Genomic DNA, 21319 nt, shown 5'->3' with positions numbered 1-21319 from the left:
CGCATCTTTGGTTATATTTAACAGATTTGTAGTTAATTGTGGACAGGTTAGTATGACTTCAAAGAAAGGAAACAGCAAGTTTAAAAACTTCTCATCCAACATTTAAGCTTAGTGGCCCTTGAGAGTAACACAGTTGTGTGGGTTTTAAAATAGTCCACAGTTGGCATCACTCTGCGTTGACTTCAGAAAGTCCAATCTCCTATGTAACAGTGCTGGGCCTAAATTAGAGTTTGGCGAATGGGATACTCTGTTACAAACATGACGGATATCATGTCCGATGAATTACAAGAGCAATTGAATATAATACACTTGTAATACGGCGGACAAGATATCTGTCAAATTTCTGATGGAGTATCTAATTCGCCAGTCTGTCAATCAGGCCCAATGTCCTCTAGTGGCCATCATTTGCTCAGTCTAGTTCAGATGTTCGCGGACTGGCCATAGCGGGCACCGGGCTTTTCCCCGGTGGGCCGCTAGGGTGGGGGCTGGTTTTGGACCCCCTGGGGGGCCTTTTTTTGTTACCGGGGGTCGGCAATATCACCCCCCAGTAACAAAATCGGCCGAAACTGGCCCTCGTACACTGCTTTGCTGCACTTCCTCTCAACGCAGGGGGGGGCTGGCTGAGCAGTGTGCCAGGGCTGGTTTCTTTTCCCAGTCCGGCCCTGGCTCCAGTGCCCTGTACAGAAACACTGGTCTGACCTGGAGCAGGCTCTGATTAGATTCATGTTTTAGAAGAATGAAGTTGAAACATAGTGTGCCAGATTTACCAAGGGTTGCAATGGCAATTCTGTGACGTCAAGTGATGCCGTTGACATCCCAGATCGAATCGCACGGGAAATCAATTTTCTTTGGCAATATATATTTTACACTGAATTGTTGTTCCAAGTGTCTGCTCTTATAGCTTTGCGACTGATAGTGCCAAACCCTTTAAGATGAACAGAAGAGGATCTTGAAAGGTTGGAAACAATGCAAACACCCCTAAGATTTGACATAAAGCCAAAAGTAGCATGACCTGGTTTTGCATAAAATCCTAGCTCCAAAGAAAGACAAGTTAAAACAATGAACATGCAGGATATCTTGTGATATTCCCACGCATGATGTGTTTTTTACAAAACTACCCATTTTCTGTGGCTTACTCCTGGACAGTTGCCACGTAGAATCTTGTACAGGAGGATGTACTTTGAATACAAATGCCACACAAGATCTCACTTTCTAATTTTTGCGTCCTAGCGCAACGCATCTCCTGCTCTTCGCTTTTTTTGCACAAAGTCAATGACACGATTGGGACTTAACCAACACCGGACTGGCCGCAGCTGGCATCAGGCATTTTCAAAGGAGGCTGGAAGGGTGGGGGCCAGTTTTGCAGCTGTGGGGACCGTTTTTTATTACTGGGGGCCGGTTTTGTGGCGGTGTTGCATATCGGCCCCCTAATAACAAAAGCAGCATTGCTACATACTTGCACCTCCACCCGGCTCCCCCTCTTGGCGGGGTGGAAGGGGGTTGGGACTGGTCCTAATAAATTGCCAGGGCTGCTCTGGGTCCCCAGTCCGGCCCTGTTTGTGGATGTCCACGTTGGAAAAACACTACACTATAATTGGCTGCATGGGCTTAGCAAAGTGAAGCCCTATGCTTGTCCCATCTCTGGCATCAAAAATATTACTCATTAAGATTAGTGTAGCAAATATTATAGTCCTTACTTTTGTGCTGTATGTCTGTATAATGTAATAATGGGGATGTTAAAAGGGTAAATAGTCAGAATATCGAGCTGGAAATGTCAACTTGCACTAATATCAAGTGCAAAATATTGAGATACATAAATATCGACTACAAGAATATCGTGGTCAAGAATATCGAGTTTAAGGTAAGAAATATCGTTTTATAAAATATTAAAAGCATTAATATTGTTTTCAAAAATATCATTGTAAAACATATTGTTTCTTTAGTTAGTGTTATGTTTTAGTATGTATTTTAAATGTATGTGCTCTTTTTATTTGTCTTAGTATTGTATTTGTTTTTTAATATATGTGTTACATTTTTAGAAGTAATTAATTTAATTTTATGTAAATTTTGAGTTTTAGTTCTGTAGCGGGTTGTGGATTTATAGAGGAATGGGGTGGGAATTCATTTAATTATAATAATTTGAATATTAATTTGTATTTATTAGTATTTATTTAATTTTAATTTTATAGTGTTAATTGTGGGAATTAATTTATACTTAATTAATTAATAATTAGCTGTTAATTTTTATTGATTAATTAATTGGTAAATATGTTAATTGTGTCATTATTTTAGGAGCAGGTGGTGGGTTTATAGGGGAATAGGGTGGGAAGTAAGTTCATTATAATTAATGTATTAATATTTTGTATTAATTAATATTTATTTATTTTAAATTTCATATTGTTAATTGTGGGAATTAATTTATTATTACTTATTTATTAGTGTGTTGTTAAATATTATTCATTAATTGGAAATTATGTTAATTGTGTCATCTTTTTAGGAGCGGGTTGTGGGTTGATAGGGGAGTAGGGTGGGAAGTAATTTAATTTGAATACATTTATTAATATTTTAATATAATATTGAATTAATTTTTTATAGTGTTAATTGTGTGAGCTACTTTATGAATAATTATGTATATTTTGCCTGGTAATTGTTATTAATTAATTCATTAATTGTTAATTAATGTTGTTAATTGTGTCATGTTTTACGAAATTGGTGGTGGCATTTATAGGGAAATATAGTGGGAGGTGATTTATTTATAATTATTAATTAATTGCTAATTAATGCTAATTAATTAAAATGTAAATATGCCAATTGTGTAATTATTTTGATGTGTAAGTTGTGGGGTTTATAGTGGTACACTGGCCTAATTTATAAATGACTGCCAGGCAGGCGGTCATTTATGAAAACATCACAGCAGTTCCTGGCAATGCATATTACTCTGTGATACAAGACTGCGTCAGCAGCATGCAGCCCTGTAGCACAGAATGTTTCTTTTCTTTACAAAATTAAAATCCTGTAGCAGGATTTTCTTTTTGTAAAGAAAAACTATGATGCGCCCGTCATGAAAAGTTGGTTTGATGGATATGTAGCCATTTCTCCGATGGCCCTTACTGCCAAGGGAGACAGAGAAGTCTCCATCGTTGCCAAACTAAAGGTGCACCTGCATTGAAATTTAGCAGAAGGCCTTCATGTTGACGTTATACATGCTGCAATCATATAATCCCCCCCTATGTCCCGTTACTTTTCTCCAGCTGCTAGAAGAGTTTCACCTGGTAATTCCTGCAGCTGACAGACCTAATGGCAGGCCCAAGGCACCAGGTCTCACTTCCTCCAGGGCTCCTGCAGAATCTGGTCCTCACTGATCTGCTGCATTTGGCCTTGTTGGAGCCAGGAGTCCTGTTTTAGTAGCTGCCTAACAGGAGCCTATACTATTGCCCCCTCGATCCATTCCCTGGTTGGCTTCAGAAGTCAGAGGTTCTTGGGTATTCTTTGTTTTAGGTTTCGAGCAGAATCCTTTTATTTCCATATTTATTTTTTCCAATGTCCAAGACAGTTCTGAGTAAAGTTCCCAGAAGTCCTGAAAAGTTTGTCATTGTCCATCTCAAGGAGTTCTAATTTCCACAAACTATTCCTTTATTTAATTGAGGTGCCTTCCCCTATGTTATGGTACAGACTTGTTTCTCTTTTCCTAGGGCAAGAGCCATAGAGGCTAGAATGGTTCTGGATATATATATATTTTTTTTAATTGGCATTTTAAAACAATGCTATAAACAATGCAAACATTAGGCCAGTACCTAATCAATCCATAGTTATCAGCACAAACGCATAAGATGACAATTACAAATGTTATTTCCTGCGTGTACCATTTATTTTATTTATTTATTTATTTATCAAGTTTTATATAGTGCTGGCTAGACCCGGAGATATCAGATCGCTTTACATGAGGAACATGGTTACAAAGTTACATCAGTTTCTGGAGCTACGTTACAGGAATTATATGCGTACAAAAGCATAGCATAAAGAAGAGGAAAAAAATAGGCAAGGGGATAGAAGGATAGGGGAGAGAGGGAAGTAATAGGAGAGGTAGGGGAGAATAATGGAGGGAAGGGGAGGGGGGAGGGTATAGGATGCACAACTGGGAGACGAGGAAAACTGTGTCCGACGACGGCTGGGTAGGTGACGGCCAAAGGGTGAACCAAAGCCAAACTCCTGTAAAGCTGCGTGGGAGAGCTCCACCGGTCATCGGCCAAAGGTTGCTCGGGCACCGCATGCCTGTCCGCCCACTCAGACCAGCGAAACCAGCAAAGATCAGAGAAATTTAAAAAAGGGTTGCGTGAGAGGGATGGGAATATTGGTGAATAAATAAAGAAATTTCCGCAGTACCACCATCTTGACTGGCACTATTTTCCCGGCTAGTGAGAGAGGGAGCTTAGCCACGCTGTGACTTTCTCTTCCAGCCATATTTGGCACGTACATAATTCATGTCCCATATTTCTTGCATAATTCTACTGAACAATATGCCCAGATAATTCACAGGTTCGTCCGCCCATTTTAGAGGGAACTCGGAGGGGGCCAGGAAAGTGACGTCTTCCAAGGGAAAAATTACAGATTTAGCCCAGTTCATGGAAATGCCAGAGAGTCCACCAAATTTAATAAATTCCTGCAGTAAGGGATATAGGTGCGACGCCGGGTCAATCAAGTACAACGTGACGTCATCAACGTATAATGAAATTAAAAGGCTCCTCATGCTAAACCCAATTCCCCCTAGCAGTGTGATGTTTCCTAATGTGTGCTACCAACGTCTCCATCGATATCCCGAAGAGCAGTGGGGACAGTGGGCATCCCTGCCTTGTACCACGCGAGATACCAAATGGTGCCAACATGAGACCGTTAACACGGATCCGAGCCGTTGCCTGTGTGTAGAGCAGACAAATCAAATTCATAAACAGTGGACTAAACCCCATGCAACCCAGAATGGCAAATAGATGAGGCTATTCAAGAGTATTGAGCGCTTTTGTAGCATTGAGGGAGACAACGGCAGCTTGCAAGTCAGGGTGAAGATAATGCAGCCCTGAACACAAGGTCCTGAGATTGTGGGAAGTACATCTCCCTGTGATAAATACCAATTGGTCGGGACGGGCAGGCGACCAGGGGGAGGAGGGGCTGCAACGATTTGCAATCAGCTTCGCCAATATCTTTACATCCACGTTTAATATTGACAATGGTCTATATGAGTCCAGTTCATTTTCAGGCTTCCCGGGTTTCAACAGGGTTATTATTATTGCTTTGCACATTGACAGTGGCAAAATGCCAGAGACTTGGGCCTCCTCGTATAGAGCTATTAAGTGCGGCACCAGCTTCTCCACATAGGTCTTATAGAAGGCGGTGGTCAGACCGTCCGACCCGGGAGCCTTGTCCAGCGGCAAACTCTTGATTACCTGAGTGACGTCCTCCATGGTTAAGGGGAAGTCTAGATAATCCCTGTGTCTTTGACTTAACCAGAGCCGTTCCAGTGAATCAAGAAAGGGTAACAGGCCCTCTTGAGTCGATTCCTGGGGAGCAGTGTATAATTCGGAGTAAAAGCGGGAAAATTAATCTAAAATTCCTGTCTGGCATCTAAGAACAGATGGTAGTGTACCTCTTAGCTCTGGTATATAAGCGATGGATCGTCCTCCCCGGCTAGTCACCCTCTCCGTACCTCCTGGCCTGAGCGTATTTCCCCAGAAATGTAACCTCGCACTGTGCCTCCTCCTCAAAGTTAAGCAGCTTCTCTTTCAAGAGGGCCAGCGTCTGGGGTCACCAAAGGAGTAAACCTGTGTTTCCCGCTCTTTGATCTGGTTTTCTAGAAATGCAAGTGTGCCCCGAATTGCCTTCCGTACCCCAGCCTGCCGGGCAATGCATTTGCCCCTAATAACCGTCTTGAACGCCTCCCAAAAAGAGGCCTCAGTGTCCACTGAACCAGTGTTAAGGGTAAAATAGTCCGTAATGTCTTCTCTGATCTCTTCTTTAAAGGCCTCATCTAGAGGGCATGCGGTGGTAACCGCCAAGTAAATAGACATGGAACTGAGTCGGAAAATACTAATCGCAAAAGGCAAGGCGCGTGGTCCCTTCAGGGATCTGGAAAGATGCAAGTCCTCACTAGTCCAGTTGGCCACATCCTGTGAAACCAAACAGAAATCCAATCTTGACCATGCTCTATGGTGCTCAGCTATACATGTCCCCTCTTTGGTCACTGGGTGACTACATCTCCAAATGTCCACCAAATTTCCGTCTGAGATGATGGCCTGCAGTGCTGCACTAGACATTTGAGATGTACCTTTCCTATCCAATTCATCATGTAATATTGCATTAAAGTCCCCACCCCAGATAATGGTGTCACAATTTTGTTGCCTTGACTTTGGCCCATATATCTTGGAAAAAGCTAGGTGCGTCGACATTAGGGCCATATATTGTGACTATCACAACCAGGATCCCACCCAGACAGTCCGTGAGTATGATGAACCTACCCTCTGAGTCAGTGCGCAGATCCCTTTCCCTCCAGTCAAGACCCCGTCTACTCAACATGGCAACCCCTCGAGAGTAATTTGAATAGATGGATGAGTACACTGAGCCCAATCTACTATGCATCAGCCTGGGATAGGGCACAACATTTATCTCCATTTCCTGTAACATGCATATGTCTGCGTGATGCCTTAGTAGATATGCATGGACATGCCTGGACTTCCTACCGTCATTTAACCCACTGATGTTCCACGTTAGGAAATTCAAACTGGTCATATGTTCACTAACATAATATAGTATAAAAGTACAGGAGGATCGAAGCACTGCATCACATTCAGTGGCACCCAGATGCGGTCTGGGGAACTGTATAGCAATTCACAGGCCAAAAACATAACAAACCCATCCTGGTTAAAAACAAGATAAAACACCCCTCCTCCCTGCCACCCACTCCAACCCCAAATTAGGTTGTGTAAAACCTCCCCCAATATAACATATTCAGGAATTCCTGAAAACACGAGAAACAACTGGTGGGAGCTCTCCCTGGGGGGCGTAGAAACACCTGCATACATCCCTGTCAAAAACAGAGTAGCCAGGAAACTGCTGAAAGCCATGCTAATCCCATAACAGTGTGGCTTCTGACTATCCATTGTCACAGCAAGCCTGTAATTACACACAAATGGAAACAACACAGTTGCACAATACAGTTATCAAGCCGCTTACTAACCATTGCCTCAACCCAGTATATCCCGGGTTAAACCAATTTGCTGTGCTTATACAGCACCAGTCGTTAGTCATTATCCCTTAGATTGTTCGCAGAGGACTCCGTTGACCCCCAAGGTGTATTGAGAATATAAAAAAGTGTGTTGTACCATCATGGGAGATCGTGAGCTTCACAGGTTATAGCAGGGAGTAAGGAATCTGTGCCTGAAGCAATATCCGTTTACAGGAAGGAATTCTCTCCTTGCCGCATGCACAGCCGCTGGTATAAAGTCAGGGTAGAATGAAATGTTATTATCTTTATGTGTGATAGCTCCTTTTTCCCGGGACAGAGGAAGAATCAGATCTCGGTCCTGGTAATTCAGGATTTTCATGAGGATGGGCCTGGCTCCGACAGGTGGTTTTGGCCCCAAGGCATGAGGCGCTCTTTCCACAGCAAACACATTAGACAAATTTGGGTCGAAGATCTCATGAAGCAGGTCAGCCACATAGGTCTCCATCTTCACAATGGCCGTCGTCTCCGGTACCCTGTGATTCATAGGTTGTTCCGTTTGAGTCCTAGTTTTTAAATCTTCGTTCTTTGCACAAATTATTCCCAACTGTTTATCCATATTTAACAACTGGTCCTTAGTATCAAACTGAAATTTGTGGAAGTCAGTGGCACGATTCTCCAGCACATCCAACCTGGTCTTTTGGGAGTCCACCTGTGTCTTGACTGCATTGAGTTGTGTAGTGAGCGCATCCAATTTATTATCAATGTTCCGAAGGCTTGACCGCATCTTCAAAATTAAAGACCGCAGATCCTTCCCTTGATTCTCCATTTGGGACTCGGTTTGGCATTCAGAACTCGTTTCCGGGTCTGACTCAGTGAGCCTTGTGGTCCGCCTGTTATCAAAAGTCAGCTTTGGTTGTTTGGCATCATGTTTGCCCATGGTTGCAGAAATAATCTCTTCAAACTATCCGCACAGTTGAATCTGTCCGCAATCCTGCACAACTGTTCCATGCAGACTGGCCTCTTTCACCAAACAAACACCCAGGCGCCAACCTCCTCGTGACCAGTAGGCAGTCTGAGAGCGCGATGACAACGTGTGCCACACTAGCCCCTCTGATAGTCAAACTGTCACACCACTGTGTACACTGCACAATGCCTTAGCAGCTTCCCAACGTCTGGGCCCCTGTTCTCTCTGGTGTTACCCTTCCACTGCCAGTATAATGTTATGGGGTTAAATTCACTCCATCAACTGCACTTGCCTTCTCTCCATGTCTTGAGGCGCAGGCTGTCAGCTCACAAAATGGTGGCGCGTCCCTGTGTCCTCGGGCCGGGCTCCACGCCCGACATGAACCTCTTCCGCAGCCAGGGCACAGCAGGACTTGCCTTCCACACTTACAGGCCTGCAGCGTCTCCATGAGATTTCTCTCGACCATTACGGCCGCGAGCGCCAGATCGAGGTTGGATTTTATGACGTGGCCCACTGTTAGTGACCGCAGATTCAATTCCCCGCCCGACACAGGAACCAACGGGCAATAATTCCTCGTCCGACTCACCTCATTCGTGTTCGTGGAAAATGGATCAGTTCTGGTCTCGCCGTGGCCCCACACTAACGTCCGGCCTTGATGTGTCCCCCAGCTGCGTCACCTTCCACGCCAGCCAGGGGATGTACGGAAGATATCGGGGCCTGCCTCTCACTGCTGGGTGTATTGCTACTACAAAACGTTGGCTCCCCCGGTGGGCCACCTCACAGGCAACGTTAGACTGTGTGTTTGAGCCTGCACTGACTCTCAGTATGTCCGGAAAATTGAAGGATTAGATCTCGTCCAGTGGAGCTCACTCACACAGCGCCAATCTGGCCCCCCATATGGTTCTGGATATTAATTGGTACAGTCTGCTTCATTTCCCATCACTAAGTCAAAATAAGAAGTGTTAGGTATGATCCTCTAAAATAGATCATTCCTGACAAGGGATCTGTTGTTGAACCAGCCTCTGCATTCCTTGGCCACAAAACCAAGCCAGTGTTCTCTAGAGGCAGGGTTGTTACCACTTAGGTGAAAATGTGTATTGAGCTCTGGAGCAGAGATGAGAGGCAAACTGGTTTGTGAGCAAAATGGATTGGAGGTTGAGTGGGGTGTTAACCCTGCTTATGCAACAGCCACAACCCTTGTCAGGGTGACCCAAAACAGTCACTTAATTAACCTGTATTTGCCCCTCTAATAGCTTGACACAAAATAATTCAGTATTAATTTAGAGGCAATGTGTAAAGTATTTTTGCAGCACATACAGTAATAAAGTTAGAACACAACACAAGAAATTTCGAAAATAGGGTAAATTCTAGTAAATTATTTGACAGCAAATGACAAAAATCCAATCAGTTGAACCGGAGTTATGAATTTTTAAATTTTAAAGGGATAAATTAGTGCCTAAAAGATCAAATCACTAACCGCTGACATCTACTCTAACAAGACTGGGCCACAGTTGAAAATGATGGCAGATTGCAATGGCGCACGAGTCAGATACAAGAAATGGATAGGACCTGGTCGCGCTTACCTTAAGACTTAGAAGAAATTTAGTGGAAAATGTCTGAAAAGGTGGAGTTTAGTGGTGAATGCGGTGTCTGAGGAGGAGGCCTCTTTTGCAGGGAGCTGCTGGATGAAGTTGCAAAGATTATTTATACATTCGGACTAAGGGCCGGATTTATATATTGGCGCACAGGTTCCCCGATTATAACGTGACGAGTATCCCATCCGCCGAAATAGAATTCCCAAATGATATAATGGGATTTATATTTTGGCAGACAGGATATCTGTCACTGTTGTGACGGAGTACCGCGTCCGCAAAGATCTCAATCAGACCGTTAGTCCCTTTTTTGGAAGCCGAAAATCTACAGTGGAACAAAACTGCGAGCTGTACATGACGAGGGTTCCACAAGGCCGGATACTTCTTCTGCAAAGGGCCCGTGAACAGGATTTGCTGCTAAGGAGAGGAATGCAGCTGCCGCGAATTCAGGCCAACCGCCTATGCACCTTGGACAGCTTGATGAGCAGGTAGGTTATGTGATGTGTGTTTGCAAAGCGCACTATCATCAACAAAGGTGCTGTCTCCGTTTCCACTGGGTTCTCAGGGAACTTTTTAGCCAAAACCTTTTTAAGTCCCAAGTTTTGGATTTTGGCTATCTGGGCACCTTTTGCATATTTTCCAAGGGTCCATTAATGGAGAGACACCACTTGAAGGGCCAGGACTCACTCAGGCAGGGTCCAGGTACGGGTTTTAGACGGTGTAGCATTTTCTATCCCTGATGCTCTGATCAGGAGGCCAGTCAACTAGCCCTTGGAGTCACTCTGGTAGTCCTAGGTTCAAGAAGTTAAACAGTGCTCAAGCAGCAGGGCAGGCCTCTGGAGGTTCAAAGCAGGCTTCAGGTAGCAGTCCTTCCAGGTGAAGCAAATCAGTCTCCAGGTAGTGCACTGTAGGCCACAGCAGAAGGCTTTACTCTGAGAGTGCTTTTGCAGGTCCAGAAAGTGAATCGAATAGTTAGTCTGAGAGTCCTATTGGCAGAAAAATGCCAACCTTCTAAAAGTGGCATTTTTTAAATTGTAACTTAAAATCTGACTTTATCTTTAAAGAGGATTTTAATTTAAAAAAGACACGCATTTCTCAACTGCTTCCAATAAAAGGTTAGCACTTATTAAATGTAATAATAAGGCACCCCAATGTTATCCCATGGGAGAGATAGGACTCATAGTAGAGAAAAAGAGTATAGGACGTTTTCACTGCCAGGATATGTCAAACTTAAAGGTTATGTCCAACCTTTTAATTATAATGCACCCTCCCTTTGGGCTGCTTAGGGCGTGCCTTGAAGGTGATCTATAAGTAAGAAAAGGGGAGTTTAAGGCTTGGCAAGGAGGTTATTTTGCCAAGTCGAATTGACAGTTTAAAACTGCTGGCAGGCTGCAATGGCAGGCCAGAGACCTGTTTTAAGGGGCTACTTAAGTGGGTGGCACAAAAAGCGATGAAGAACCACTAGTAACATTTAATTGACCATTTAATTGGTATGTGGTATAAAACTTTTCCAGGGACTTATATGTAAATTAAATATCCCAATCACGTTTAAGCACATTTTATGTTGTTTTAGGAAGTGAGCACAAGCCCTTCAGCACTAGTTAGCAGTGGTTAAATGCACAGAGTCCTAAGACCAGCAAAAACAAATTCAGAAAAATAGGAGGATGAAAGCAAAAGTTTGGGGGAAGACAACCCTAAGATTGAATGGTCAAACAGGGTTCTAAACTCGCTTTCTTTTAGGCATCACAACATACAATTTGTTCAGATTAGTTTTCAACTAATGTATAATGTGGGATAGAAATGCATATTTTACAGGGTCCCGTTAATTTTAACAATGGCAGAGGCTGCAAGGATTGTGCAGCATTAGAGGATCAAATGATGCATCAGGGTTATCCAAATAATGTAGCACTGGGTGCCACATTGTCTCACATTATTATTTGGTCCTTTTGAGATCCAAGCATGTTCTTTTGAAATCTGCAAATTATGTACAAACTATGCGCAAGTGTGGTAAATCTAAATTTATACTGTAATGCCACAGCCACAAATTCACATAATGAATTCACTAGTTCTGGCCGCTGTCTATTCATTTAATGTAAGCAAAATCTAAACATTCCGTATTCAATCTGTTCCCATTTATAGCAGTAGTTACAGTTGAGTCAAAGTTTACACTGAAAATGCATTTTGTGTGTTCTTGATTACTTGATTGGCACCAAATCTGCACATAACTTGCTAGTAATAAATGTCATTATCTTTTGGTTCGGCATAGCACGTTTTGTAAAGTTCCATCGAGTGGAGGCCAAAGAAATGGTAAAAAAAGAGGAATATTCCAATTTGAACACTATAGGATTCTTTATTCCTCGATACAGAAAAAAAACGACTGATCAGAATTACACCAAAAGTGGCAGAAAAGTAGAACTTTGCTCACGGAAGTGACTTTGCTTGGTCGGTGTATATTGTTTCAATAGTTTTTTGTTTTTGTTTTTAGCAATTAGCATTTCAAAATGTTTTTGTTCCAGGCATGAAGAGGTTGAATTATAGAAAAAGCTTGAATATAGAAAAAGCTTGACAGTTGAAAATACATATTTTTGTTTTAAGTTAATCGCTGCATGACGAATTTTCTCTAAATCTGGCACATGCCTAGCACGTTTGTCCTACTGTTGATATTTTTACATTTGCACCGATTTATTGAGGGGACTCAAAAAAGTTCTAATTGGTTAATAACTGTGTCAGCACTTGTAAATTCCCATCAGATTTTTTGCATGTTCAGTCTTCTGTGACTTTGGCAGGTTTTGTGCAGAATGAATAAGTTGGGGCGCAGTTAAGAGTGGGCAAAGCGTTTTCACATGCTAATCACCTCGGTGCTCCTTAATGGATCTGCTTGAAATGTGTCAGGTTGTTAGCACTTTAATCATAGTGCAGGAATCTCAGGGTGTCAAAGTTAAATGAAGGTGTCAAGAAATATTTATTTACAAATGGTGCAGTTATACAGCTCTGCAAACACTTGTCAGATGCTTACCATGTTTAACTTTTTCTTGATATTTTTAATTCCATGCAAATCCATCACGGGGGGGTAAAAAAAAAGGAACATTTCTCATTTTAACTACTAGAGGAACCGAGTGGGACTGCTAAAACATCCCGGTCTACAGCTTCTTGTGGAATTAATGAATTGAGGGGGAGCCTCTTCTGTGTAGGGGCAGGTCATCCCACTTCATGCCACACTTTAGAAATCTTTGCACTTCATTACAAAAAAATCAATGGAATTGTATCAAATGTGGCATGAAACTCGCACCTTATTCAGGAAATTGCCTTTGCTTAATTTGCAAAAGTCTGTGCGGTAGTTTTTGAGAAATTGTGTTTACATTTTTTAAGACTGCAAATAAGAGAGGTCAACTTTTTGAGACCATTAATATCAATTAAAGTTTGCCGACCTCTAACGAAACCAAAATGAAAAAAAAATATTCAAACTTGATTGGAAAAAAGGATCTTTTTCGCCCAACAACTATTGTAGGTCTGCAATTTGAGAGCCAGGTTCTCTAGATTTCTAATTAGATAACTGCAGAAAAGACTTTGTGGCCACCATCACAGGACTCAGAGGCTCCATACCCAAGTCCAGAAATGTAAATTGAAAAGAGCAAGAAGAGGGCAAGAGCACCATCTACTGACTTCTGGGTCCTCTTCAAACAATAACATTTTAAGAAATGTGTATTTTATCATGTGGTTTGCAGACCCCACAGCATTTGGGGAATTGAGCCACAGTTCCTCTAACTTGTGGAAAAAGGTCCAGGTAACCTGGTAAAACTCTCCTGGGCTTTGTTGTCCCTGAAATAGTTCTGTGAATTCCTCTTCCTACGGGAGCTCCAATAAAGGACCAGAAGTCTGCTAGGGTTCACAACCTTTTAGCTAGGGTCCTTAAACCCTAAATGTATATCTAAACTCCATGCAGATTTGAGGTTGGCATCCTCTGGACGTTTGTGTGCAAGACATACCTACACATGTATTTGTGTTTGTATCGATGTGATTGTGAAAAAGTGATTGTGTCATTGTGGGTGATTTAGTTGAGTAGATATGATTTTATTGTCATTCTAGGTTTCCGTAATGGCTAAGACCTTTATTGGGAGGTTGTGAGAGTTTAGATGGTCAGTGGTGAAGGGTTATTTACAGACTGCACTTAGATTTCATAAGCAAAAAGAGACCACAAACTTTAATTTTTTAAACCAGAATTGCTGTGTTTTAAGCAAAACAAAAATTGCAATATAAACATATAATTCAAGACCGTGATGTGTTTCAGCATCTTACTTTTGCATGATAGATATAATGCAATATATAGGTGTGTAACTATTGATATGCCTAAAAATATTTAAGTTGTCCTAGACAGTATTTGTTTGTTCATTGTAACACTGTAAACATGTTAAATGTTGAGAAGTATTATTTTCTAACGCATATTTCATATTCTCTACTGCTTTCTATTGAATAAATATCAATTCACTGTTTCAAACAATAATAGGCCTATTCACAAACTGCATTTTGTAGTACTGCAGTAGTAGTACAAAATGCTGTTCACACACCAACGAGTGTAAATCTTCACCTCTCATATTTTTTCTTTTAGAGAGCCTCACATGTGCAAGTTTACTACTTAGATCCTCATTTCCATGTCGGGTGGAATTCCTTCTGCCCGACACCAACTCGGTCCTGGGACCGACTGACACCCGGTCGTCATTCCCGACTAGCCCATAACAATGCTGCAGAATACTGTTCAGTCTCATTGCACTTTTCTCATCGGGAGCTCTTGTTATGGCTGGAAACCGGCCATAACACAAGCTCCCATTGAGAAAAGGGAGGTGCAGTTCATCCCTGCACCCCGTGGCAGGCACCTCAAGGTGCCTGTAATGGGGTGCAGAGATCAACAGGAGGCCATGCACCCAAGGGGGCCCTGCTGCTGTCCCCCAAAGTCAAGTGCCGACAGCCTTTCTGTGTCAGAAAGGCAAGCACAGAAAGGCTGCCGAAACCCGACATTGTAATCTCAAGGGCGGAAATGCCAGCCCTTGAGATTACAGGCCAGATTCTGACTGGCCGACGGGATCTCCGAGCCCGTCGAAAGCCAGCCAGAATGACTAGCAGGTTTAGTTAATGACCGCCTCCATCCTAATGAGGCAGTCGTAAAGTAAACCGACCTGCTCATTATAATGCTACAGTAGAGGCTCTGGCCAAAGGCCGAAGCCTTTTACAGTCGCATAGTAATCAGCCCCTTATTAGTTAATGTGGGAAGGACCAGGGGGAGTGGCTGGAACAAGGGGCATACTTCTCACTAAAACACTAAATGGGAGGAGTTTTGGGAAGAGTAAGGAGAGGTTTAGAGAGGGGATTCGGTAGGGAAATGCACCCACCCACAAAAGAGCAAGCCCATTGCTAATCTCAAACTGCACTTCTAAAGTTACAAAAGCTAAAGAGAGACCCAAAACATTAGTAAATTACTCCAGATCAAAGCTGTAGTAAGTCCATGGCTACTTATGGTACTACAACATCATCCCGTAGAAAATAATGAAGAATGGGACTTAAAATAAAACCCCATAGGAAATAGTATTAAATTAAATAACTTATAAGTTCTATACAGCACTTTTAATAATTATTATTGTATACAAAATTATTTTTTGTCCTTCAGGAGCTAACTTTCTGGCGTTTAAATAATAAAATGAATTATCACCTAAACTAGAAACTTATTTTTTAAATGAGAATCAATAAGCACTGGAATATATTTATAAAATTAATTAAGAGTAATTTAATTATATTTTATTAGAAATTATTATAATTTTTAATTGAAAAAAGGTTGCAAAAATAGTTTACAATTGAATAACAAATATCTTTTTTTTAATATATTTTTTAATCATTAAAATGTATTTATCCTTCTAATTATTTGGAATTATTTCATTTTCATTTAACACTATTTCCTACGAAGTTTTATTTTAAGTCAGTGGTTTGCAATACGTGGAGCTGGACTTACTAGTGTTTGTTGGCAGTAGTACCTTACACTCATAATTTTGGCTCCACTCCCTCTTGAGTATCTTTACACTCGGAACTTGTGAATACCTAAAAGTAGTAATGTTACTCAAAAGTGTAATACGAAGTTACATATGTAAATTACGCTTGAGTGAAAGTTACCTTTGTGAATTACCCCGTAAGTGTATTCATTCATCACAAATTGAAACTTTCAATTGATCCACACAGGAAAAGGCATAGTTCACTATAAGATTTTAAGGTGCCTATACAGTTTTGCATGACACAATTACTGATCCTTTTTGATATTATGGTTTTTAGAGTTGCCAAAAATCTGGAGGACTTATCTCAAGACTCAAATCCAACTCATTTCCAAGAGGTGGCAGTAAAAAGGTGCTTTATTTGCAGATGCACTAACGAATGGACTGTCCAAATTTAGCTCTTTCTTTAACATGCACTAATCAGTGTGGTGTTGGCTACTAACAGTGTGTACTTTGGGTTTTTCTCTTTTTTTAACTCTTTTTCATTATAACTTGCAACAATTAATTCTGTGGCTAAATATGACCCAACTTTCCCTGAAAGCAAACTTACCCCTGTTGGAGATGGTGGTTGGGTGTAACCTCAGTGGGACATGCTAAGGGATTTGCGTGCAAATTCATTCTTTTTATTAAAGAGACACCAGTACTGCACAGGTGACTTTGCATACTTTAGACTGAACTTGCGATGTTAACCTCTCAGTTCCAATCACTTTCAACCACCTTCATGTGATATCTTGGCTTTACTAGTGGCCACTGTACATTGAAATAAATTAAACAAGGAGTATACTTCAAACTGGCGCCACAAATTGGCTCATAAGTCCTTGCTTGGGTAGTGACCATGGGTAATGCTCAGACTTAATTGTTGTCATGTATGTGTTTAAACCTGTCTGTAACAATGTGATAGGCACCTAAACTAGTCACCACTTTCAAATTGTGTGCTCTCCTGTATCAATTGTTTACATCAGTTCCAGAATAGTGTGTGTTATTCCCCACGTATGTACTCAAACTTATTGTGAGTGGGTTTTAAAATTTGAAATATGTCAAATGTCTTGGAGATTGAATGTCTTCGGAAATATATATTTGACGTTCCACTTTCCAATGGGTGATTTGTTATTATAATGATTAACCTTGCACAATTGGATACATGAAGGAATCAAGGAAAAATATAGTGCACTTATGAAGTGGGCCATCACCTCATATCCAAGCCAGAATATGCCCTCTGTGTCAGCGAGAGAGCAATTGTGTATTTAAATGATCCACTTACTTACCAGCACTCTTTATTACAGTGAGTCCTACTCTTTTGTCGAACAGTGCTCTATCAGTGAGACTGACCCTTGCACCAATGATTGGCACTGTCTTGAACTTTGTTAAAAAAATTCTATTTTTACACCATGCCATGTAAAATATGGGCTCCTTCTATCATGCCTCAAATGCCTGCACAAACTACCCAGATAAATGATAACAGTCCACCACTATCTCCTTCACCTCTAAAATGGGAGAGAGCAAGGTAATTCTGAAATATAACAGGATAGAGACGGACATACTGTAATGAAGATTACCAGTAACCAATCTAGCCAGCAACACTTTGTGCCTCTTCCAAATCCTAATCATTACCAATCAAGAAATTCCAAGAAAAATAAAGGTTAGACCAATGTAATGTGAAACCCAATATATGTGAAGGAACTACTCAATCAACAGCACACACATTAAAACAAAGCAGACTAGTGACCAGCACAATGAAGGAAGCTGCTGAGGCTTCCACATTGAGCTTGAAGTAGAACACAAATTATTTAGCATCAGAATCAGCAATTCCATTATTCTGATGCAAAAGCAACCACAAAAGTACATGTGTCCAATTAAATCCATAGTGGAAACATCATGCAGAATAAAATTAACACATATAAAATCAGGTAAAAATCATGCATTAATTAGTTAAAATAAATGATGAACAAATTCACTTAAGGTGCATAGTGCTACGTGAACAAATGACAAGTCACAAAAAGGAGCCTGCATAAAAGCAGCATTAGGAATTCTCAGTTGCTGAAGAAATCACATGGCTGGCCTACACAGCCTAAAATTGCATGACTTTTAAAAAAGATTAAAAATTGTTTTGTATATTTTAAATAAAATTTACAAAAAAAAGAAACTGTAGCATTGTTTGGAGGGATCTACCATCGCAGGGAAAGAGGGACATGCTAACATTCTTCAGAAAGCCCAGAGGAAAACAAAGTAGATGAATAAAACTATCAGCTCTAAAGCAGAATAATAAGGATCTTTCCAATCGCTCGTGTGGTATACAAATAGTCCACGAGGCACTATCTATATTCAAGTATAGATAAGCTGCAATTTTTGTTTTCTATTGTAAGACTTGGAGAGCGAGCATGGTTTAGCACTAAAGTTTCACTGTCTTTTTGCCTATTATCCCACTGGAACAAGGTTCAGCAAAGAAGTGAGACAATCCTACATCATGAAAGGTTTTTCTCATGTATGCTAGCCATCTGATACTAAGGCCGTTGTCACCCTCTAGACAATCATTGATAATGGCTTGGCTCTGAGCCGTTGCCTTAGCTCGCCATATGGCTAATCATAAAAGTAGGAGGCTAACTTTGATATGGTCCATTATGTTGGGTCATACCCAATTCCTCATGAAACATAAAGTAGGAAGTAGATGGGGGGTCCTGATAGAGCCTTTCTCCAAAATTGTTTTTCCTCCACCTGAATAGCTGCATAATTAGCAGTGCCCCAGACCTCAGCTCCGTACATTGCCACGGGCACTCACTGTGTTGTAAATCTGGAGGAGTGGAGAGAGAGGAGGGTGCAGTAGGCTAAAGAGAGAGCCACCTACTCTAGATAGCTTCAGCCCAAGATGCCCAATGTTGGGAACCCAAGAACCAGAGAAATCAAAATTGACCCCAAGATATGAGAACATTCTAGTTTTATCCAGTCGTTTGTTGCCAACAGTAGGAGTAGAAACTCAAATCAGTTTAGGGCCGCAAACCATAATAAACGATTTAGAGACATTTGTAAGCAAGTCATGGTCAGCAATGAATTGATTAAAATAATTAATTTGCAGAAGCAGTGCTTTTGGGTGGAGGCCATCAATAGTGAGTCATGAGTATAAAGCAGAGTAGGAAGAAATTCACCATTGACCTTAGGGGCACCAGGAGTGACAGAGGATAAGTAGGGCACAGCTTGTTACTGTAGAGTATGAAAAGTAAGAGGGCCACTACACAGCTTTGCATTAAACATCGAGAGATTGCAATCTCACTGAAAAGTTCACCATTTGCCCCGTATCTAATTCTAGCTTTCATATTATCAGGTAGGGTTTTTGAAAAGTGAAAAATTAACAAGCACTTCATCCAGCCCCATGGTGCAAAATAGTCTCCACAGCTTTGAGAAATTTACACAAGTCAAATGCTGAATACAGATCCATAAAGGCAAGATACATAGGACGTTGATTAGCAGTCGTGCACTTCCTGATTTAAATCCAAACATTATTCTATTGTTCCCACGCAGTTGCGGAAGCCATATTGGTAACTATGTAAAATGGCACTTCTGAGGCCCAGTCCTTGATCCTAATATAAATAACTCCTATTAATATTTGCACTGTAGTGTCAATGAGTGAAATGGGTCAATAGCAGCTAGGATCTGACATATTACCTCTGATGAATATCAGTACAATGATCGAAGAGGAACATGAACTCGGTAGCGGAGAATGAGCAACATTATTAAAAATATTAGTCAATAACATCACCCATAGAGCAATATTACACTTTAACAAATCTATGGGGACACCATTTGATCAAGGTGCCTTCACACTAACACTCTGCTGGATAGAGTGAGCCACCTCTTCTAGAGAAAACAGAAAACCTTGATGCCTGCTGCATGTCATGGGGTTATCCAGTTGTTGCTGTGACACAATATATTTTAGAACAGTAGGCAACCATGCACTAGAAATATGGCAACTAATTGGGGTCATAGTCTGACTTAGAGTTGGAACAGCAGTTAGTACAGACCACAAAGATTTATGATTCTTTTCAGACACATTCCGACCTCTTTGCAACAACAGCTTTATACTGCCTATGTGTGATGGCTACATCTTCTAGTTCTCTCGGGTTGGTGGTAAGAGCCCTATATAGTTGTTGATTGGCTTTTGAGCACTCATTATTTAACAACCTTGATATAGCAGGATTACATCTTATTGGGCTTGTAGGAGCCTTTTTAACATAAACACACAGGCTATCAAAAGAATGAACTTCTGAATCTCTTCCTTCCTCAACTTCCAAACATTGCATAAATAGCTCCAGGTTTGCACTTGTTAGGGCTTCGGTTATGTAGCTTCCATGCCAACCTGAGGCTATCTAGAGATGCCTAAGGTTTTCCGATCCCTTCTCTTGCTTAGAGTATCTTTCCCAGTGGTACTGATACTGCTGCTTCTATGGGATTCTGATTGACAAAGTTCGAGGCAATGTGACTACATACAATAATGAATGAATTAATCTACTGGTGATAAAAATATATCATTTATTACTAAGGCACAGTGTCTACTCCTATGAGTGGGCAGTACAGGTTCTCTGGAGCCTTCTAAAATGATGGCATTACTCAAATTCTAGGACGCTACAAAGGTCTCTAACTCTTTGCCTCTGCCATCTTCACTACCCACAAGAAATTCCAGGTTTCTCGGCATAGGCTTATTGTCCCAGCCTAGCCTTAAAATTACGTGCTAAAATCGGTTGTTCCTTGTGCCCCCAATTCTTAAATTTTGATATGGGTGAATCAATCCACTCAATCAAAATCTGGAATTTCACATTGGGAGTATTTACAAAATCATTATTATAAAAGTTTAGCATATACCAACAAAAGCTAGTGTTCCCCATGAGTTGAAAGTCCTTTTCGCGTGTTTCCAAGGTTTGGACTCTCACACCCAATGATAGATTATTCCAAATAGATAGGCCCCCGGAGGTGCGTCTGCATCGCGACTGATTAGCTTGCTTACTAAAGCACTCATACCCTTCACATAACATTGGCTGAAAATGTCTCCTTGAAGAACAGATTATCATAGTCTCTTATGAATAGTTGCCAATCAAGAAGGTGTTGGATTCCCATGCAAGCAAATACCACTCAAATTCGGAACACAGCAATCATTCAGATTGTGGCATGAGACAAATGCAGGTGTGGTGTGGGACATTGGCTCACGGGGCCTGATGGCCCTCTCACTTAGAATGTCTTCTTAAGTGGGTATATTTTCTCCAGCGTCCAATAAACAGGCATTGGTGAGGGTTTTTACTGACTCTACCCCATGCTGAGAACAAAGACTGGGAATTGGAACAACTCACCCCTATGTCAATCACTTGAAGACTGGCCAACTGCATCTCCATGTGACCCAGGCGTTCAAGGAAAGGGCTGAGTTGCTCCTGCAAAATGTCGGATATTTTGCTGCAGCATTCCTTAATAGAGGGCAAATCTTTCTCGCAGGGGGCATCTACCTTATCTAACTGTGACTGCGAAGGCAGTAGATTTT

At 41.3% G+C, this 21319-nt stretch overlaps 1 protein-coding gene across 1 annotated transcript in view; it reads left to right on the top strand.

Annotated features, from left to right (window-relative positions):
- SYK (spleen associated tyrosine kinase) overlaps nucleotides 1-21319 on the top strand; it is a 281314-nt gene that overhangs the window by 152862 nt on the left and 107133 nt on the right. The window contains exon 8 of the mRNA XM_086963566.1: nucleotides 16082-16153. Coding sequence (XP_086819692.1) covers nucleotides 16082-16153 — 72 coding nt within the window. The remainder of the gene's footprint in view (nucleotides 1-16081; nucleotides 16154-21319) is intronic.

Source organism: Lissotriton vulgaris, chromosome 3_1, assembly GCF_964263255.1.
Source record: "Lissotriton vulgaris chromosome 3_1, aLisVul1.2, whole genome shotgun sequence".
In the NCBI taxonomy this organism is placed as follows: domain Eukaryota; kingdom Metazoa; phylum Chordata; class Amphibia; order Caudata; family Salamandridae; genus Lissotriton; species Lissotriton vulgaris.
This window is presented reverse-complemented; position numbering and strand designations above follow the sequence as displayed.